The 5,774-nt window shown below is 36.4% G+C and overlaps 1 protein-coding gene across 2 annotated transcripts; it reads right to left on the bottom strand.

Annotated features, from left to right (window-relative positions):
- Window positions 1-874: 874 nt before the first annotated feature.
- LOC125216460 (floral homeotic protein APETALA 2-like) lies at window positions 875-3,951 on the bottom strand. 2 transcript variants are annotated; one of them, XM_048118172.1, is made up of 10 exons: window positions 2,930-3,951; window positions 2,815-2,840; window positions 2,639-2,669; window positions 2,470-2,557; window positions 2,133-2,278; window positions 2,006-2,050; window positions 1,814-1,905; window positions 1,610-1,728; window positions 1,366-1,482; window positions 875-1,301 (listed from the first exon to the last, which is right to left on the bottom strand). In XM_048118172.1, the coding sequence occupies exons 1-10, from the start codon at window positions 3,406-3,408 to the stop codon at window positions 1,095-1,097; spliced, it is 1,350 nt and encodes a 449-aa protein (XP_047974129.1). In that variant the 5' UTR covers window positions 3,409-3,951; the 3' UTR covers window positions 875-1,094. The 2 variants fall into 2 exon arrangements, with proteins under 2 accessions (XP_047974129.1, XP_047974128.1); XM_048118171.1 differs by having other exon boundaries at window positions 1,366-1,518; window positions 2,930-3,941.
- Between the last annotated feature and the right edge of the window lie 1,823 nt (window positions 3,952-5,774).

Below are 5,774 nucleotides of genomic sequence, written 5' to 3'. Positions count from 1 at the left end.
TTCAGATGCATGACATTAGTATATTGAATAAGTAGGTCTAGCATTCATCTAACTTTTTATACACCGACTCATGTTCTTCTGTATTACTAAAAACCCGTGTAGATCTCGAACTTGACAATTCATGGTGGACGGAGGGAGTAATAATCCAAAGATGTGTGTGTGTGGGCGTGGTTTTTATGTTGTTGTGGGGGTGGGTGTAGTCCTTTGAAGCTCGAGTAGAGTTAGGTTAAGTCCCTCTCACCATTATAGCAATTGTCTGTCTGAATTGCTTTTGCTCATGAGAACTGATTCGAAGGACACCAACGATGTTGACAATTCACCACCAATCTGATATTTCCCATAACACCACGATTCCTCTCCCTACTTTATTTATTTATTTATTTTTTGCATTTATTTTAGGTAGGGTTTAATACTATAAAGAAAAAGTAAAAGCGCTTTAAATATCAGCTTTTAATTAAGCCGTGTTGGTTGATAAAAGCATGTATTGCTGTTGTGTGCCAAATTTTAAAATATTAAAATATCTTCTTTAGGTGAATATTTACCTCTTCAAATATCTCCCCTCTTTAGGAATCCCCCGCCCACTGATTCACACTACTTCTAATAGTGTCACCTTAAATTACTAATTTCACAATTTCCTTCATAATTTATAAAATCTAAACTAGCTGCTACCTTTGCACATGGAATCCAAACAAACAACCTTGTGCCATATCTAACAATATAGTACTATATCGGTGACATTTAGTTCATTAGACAATCTATCAGCGACACACAACTTTATCTAAGATTAAATTAATTAGTTGCAATAACGAGAAATTGTGTAAATTTGGCAATGTAGAAACAAACCGAAAGACTAACTGAACAAGAGATGACAAAATTAAAACGAGTAAACATGAGAACCGAATGCCTCGTTATATACTAAATGGCGGTAAAAAAAGGAGAGTTATTCAATATGTAATAAAATAAAGGGGGAAAGAGGATGAAAGCAAGAATCTTTTCAGACTTACAGAAAAATGGAGATATTCTTTTTCCATTCCCTTAGGCTGAATCACAAGTGAAGAAAAAATGTGACATCACAGCAGCCAGATGAAGATGAACTAAGATGGTCTCATGAGAGGATACATCCCATTTTTCTGAATCCAATTTTGAGGTCTAAACGTCTGCGCAGATGGGAATCCTGATGATGCTGCAGCAGTAGCAAACATTTGAGCTTGATTCATTTGCCATTGCTGTTCATTCCTCGATACTGACACCTCTCCTCCTGCGTTCCTCCCGCCCTCCACGGCCGCGCCCCCACCCGAGAACTGCACCAATTTTTATTAGTACTAATTCACATTGTAAACAAAATTAATTAATTTTCAGCATTACATGGTAGTTTTGCGAGGCGTATAATGGCCTATTGAAAACTTGATGGTGGCTGTAGCGAGGGGCTTCGCTGCTGATCCTGAACGACTCGGGAGAATGCAGGTGCGCTTGGCTTAGAAGCTGCAAGGTTTCGGTCTCGTTATATCCATCTCTTCTCTGAGAAATTAACAATGCTCACTCAATGTTTATAATTAAAGTAAAGATTTTGAAGTAATACTTAATGTGTTTATTATATGTATATATTTACCTCGGGCCTTAACGAATGTTGTTGCTGCTGCTGCTGGTGCTCGCGAAATCCGGCTTGTGGAGAAGCAGAATTCCCTAAGCTCAAGTCAAGATTGTGATCTGCTGCATTGTTGGAAGATTCTAATACACAGAAACAAGAAATGTTTATTTAGGTTGTTGCAAGAAATTATTGCAAGACAATTTCTCCATCGGTCACACTTAATACCTGCTGATTTTAGTTCATCATCATAAATGCTGGGGTCGAAATTGGTAACAGCCTCCTTCCCATTACATTTGATGGCGGCTTTATCATAAGCCCTAGTACAAGGAAAAAAATAATGCACGTCTTCAACCATCTTTAAAAATCGCAATTAATTTCCGACGACTTTTAGGTATTATTTGACTCCATAAAACCTACCTTGCAGCTTCGACTTCAGTATCGAAGAGGCCCAAATAAACGTACCTGTCACGGTAAGATCAAACACAAATTAGGCGCACTGTAAAGACCGGATTTAATCGAAATTAAAAATTGAGGAAAATGGTACTTTTTGCCTAAAAATTGGCCCATCCTAGCTTCCCATCTACCACATTTGTGCAATGTGACACCTCTATATTTTGAACTCCCTCTTGGAAAACCAGTACTTTGCCGACGCAGTACGTGCACAAATTCTTCCTTTGTTAGATTGCTCATCTGTTCAAAAATGAAGCATACAATAAAGTGGTATGTCACATTTATTAGTACTAAATAAATTAACTTCATTTGATAAACATATACAATAAGGACTCATGTCAGTGTGAAAAAAAGTGTCAAGATAAGGAATCAAACTGTAGAAGATAAGAGGTGTAATAAAACAACTCCTTCTCTCTCTACAAGTGACCTACCTGTTTTAAGTCGTCTTCATAATCCTCTATGCTAAAGTTGATGTCTGCTTCAACTCCTCGGAATTTAATGGCTGCTCTATCGTATGCGCTGTGTGTATACATATATAAATATATACATTCATTTTTAATCGAAAAAAATTTAAATTTTTTAGAGTGGTGGGAAGCTTACCGGGCAGCGGCATGGGCTGTATCGAATCCACCTATACATACAACATTTTTCAAAAAAAAAGTTAAAATTAAAATTAAAATTCCATCCAATTTCCACCGATCAATAAATCACAAAATCAAACAAAATCAAGAATTGCAATGCGGTTGTAATTAAACGATAAAAGAATCACAACCCACCTAAATAAACCTGCTTTCCACAATCCCTGATTCCAAAAATAAAAAAAATTAATCATATTTAGAAAATTGAGAAAAATTTATGTTATGTTAATAGATGGTATATATATATATGTACCATATGTGAGACTCCCAACGGCCAGTCCGCCGGTAGAACGTGACGCCGCGGTATTGCGAGCTCCGCGAGCGGGGCCCACGGCGGCTCTTCTTCAGCGGCTGCGCCACCTCCGCCGCCGCCTTGCCGAAGGCGGCGGCGTGGGGCTCCGACTGGCAGAATTTCACCCCGACCCAGTGGGCTCGGGGGAAGCCGGCGCCGCCTGACGCGGCGGCGGCGGCTTCGGAGTCGTCGACGGGGAAAAACTGCCTTGTGACGAGGGCGGCATCCTCGTCGTCGACGGAGAAGCCGAAAATCTTGCTGCTCCGCTTGCGGAAGGCGCCGCCTCTGTCGGCGTCGTCGTCCTCCTCGGAGAGGTCCTCCACCACGACCGCCGAGGAGCTGGAATTGGACATGGATCCGACCCGTTTCCCCTTGTCGTCGGAGCAGCCCTCCGATTCGTCGTCCCTCCGCTGATCCGGCGAATCGTTGAGATCCCACATTTTTAATTGAATTTCCCAATTGAACTGTGATCACAGCACAGTCTAATCAAGAAAGTTTTGCGGGGCTCACTTACTTTCTCTCTCTAAACTAAAAAAATAAGACTACATCCATGGGAGAAGTGAATGCTGTCTCGTGATACAACATGAAGAAGCTAGGACAATATAGGGTTGAAAAAATGAAAAAAAAAATGAAAAAAACGTTGTTGGTTGCAAAAAAATGTTGGGTGTAATTCCCACTTCCAACTGTAGAAATAGATCTCTATACTACATATCCTCACTTCTTCTTCCTCTTCCTCTTCCCTAGCTAGCTACCCAATACTGCATAGACGAGGCCAGTTTTTCAAGGCTTGGCCGAAAGCAGTTTACTTTCTCTCTCTAGACTTGATTCGTTCATTTAGATATATAGGCAACTTGGCTTCTCTTTTGAGGTTTCAAATAAAGAATGGGACTAAGTATAATATAGAGAGGGGGGGCTAAGCCTAGAGTGGGGAGAACTACTACTTTTTTCTTTTTTTTTGGTTTTTTGTAATATCTTTGTTAATTATTTTTGGTGGCTATGTTGTTCAATCAAAGTCATAAATACTTGAGGGATGGTTTTCTAAAACTCTTTCTATTTATATATGTCTGCTGTGGGTGTTCCATTTAACCATTCTCTTTTCTTTAAACTCTATTTCTGTATCTATTCTGTGTATCTATACATTTGTACGCCCTTTATTACTACTATCTAGCTTTAACTCTGACCCTCAAATCTATCTCTCTCTCCCCCTCTTTCTCTCTCTCTCTCTGCCCCTGTCTTTTACCCCATTGGTTCTTCTCTTTTTTAACATTGCAACATTAATTTTATTTTTTTATTTATAAAAATTAATTAAAAAAAAAGGAAATTAAAGAACCATCTCTTTCTTACGCAACTTTCCGACGTTAACCAAATCGAAAAGCAATTCCCCTCAACACACTCTCTCTCTCTATATTGCCCACTAATGGAAATAGACAGCACCAACACAAGATGGATGACATATTACTCAATTACCTTTATTAGCTACACTAATTATCATTTCATTTTCATTCATTCAATCCCACGTCACCCCACCCCACCTCTTACATTCGTGTTTTTTTGTTTACCTCATTTCAACCAAGTTAAAAATTTACCCAACTTCAATTACCCTCCAATTACTCAATTGGGTTTTGTTATAACGAAACCACCAGAGTCAAATTCAAATATAACCTTTTCTGACACAACTCTTTTTAACCCTTGGAAAAAGCTCAAAAATCACAATTACCCAATACCGCATCTCATTTTACCTAGATTACACCAAAATTATAGTCTAATAATCTCCCTTCTTATAAAAATCGACAATCTTTAACATTTTGACATGTTTCATATTAACTTCTACTAATATTGCGTTCTCCCTTGTGAAATAAAATTAATAATACTCCAAATCATTTTTTATATTTCTTGCATATTTTAATAATTGTGCATTAAATGAATTATTTTTATGAGACCGTTAGTATTACTTCCTTTTTCCTACTATACTACTGCATTCGTTTTTTAAAAATAAAAACTTTTGAAATAATATGTATTTTAATGAATAATTAGTAAATTAGTACTAAAAATAGTATTAATGAGTTGTGGGTCCAAAGGTTAGAAAGTTTCTATTGTTAGTGATAGTCCAAAATGAAAACAGTTTTTGTTTTTAGTGGACGGAGGTAATGTAAATGTGTCATTTCTTTTTAATAACATAACAATTTTATTTTCTATTACTTTATTATCTATTTCACTTTATTTTTCTTTATTTAACTCATTAAATATTTTTTTTTTAAATGCTAAAAAAATTTCTCACATAAGGTGAGACCAGTGATTAGTTATAATACATCTTAAACACCTAGAAATAACAATATGTTCAAATTTATCCCAACATTTTCTTTAAAACTTTTACCAAATCTACAACATCATTAAATTTCTGACTCATATTTAGTGACATAGCAAGCCGTAAAGAAACTATAAATGATAGGAGTATGTAAAATAGTAGTAGTATAACCTAATTTTTCAAAAAGCAATGACGATTTTATAAGCTAAAATACTCTTATGACAGATTAATACCACAATTATAATTTATAGGGCTGATTTTTTAATATTTTTTTTACAAAATAACAACTTAGATTATATATTTATGCAGATTACATTTAGTTATTTTTAACAAATAATCAACATATAAGGTTTGCCTCGTCACTCGTCAGTCAAAGGTAATGTGATTCCAACAAATTAATTCGGTGAATTGGGCCATGAATTGAGATTTTCGGGAAGAAATTGGGTTATTAATTTGTATTTATAGGTTAAAACTGTTCCATTTGTGAAATTGTGCTTGATT

This window comes from Salvia hispanica, chromosome 3 (genome assembly GCF_023119035.1).
Source record: "Salvia hispanica cultivar TCC Black 2014 chromosome 3, UniMelb_Shisp_WGS_1.0, whole genome shotgun sequence".
NCBI classification, from domain to species: Eukaryota; Viridiplantae; Streptophyta; class Magnoliopsida; order Lamiales; family Lamiaceae; genus Salvia; species Salvia hispanica.
This window is presented reverse-complemented; position numbering and strand designations above follow the sequence as displayed.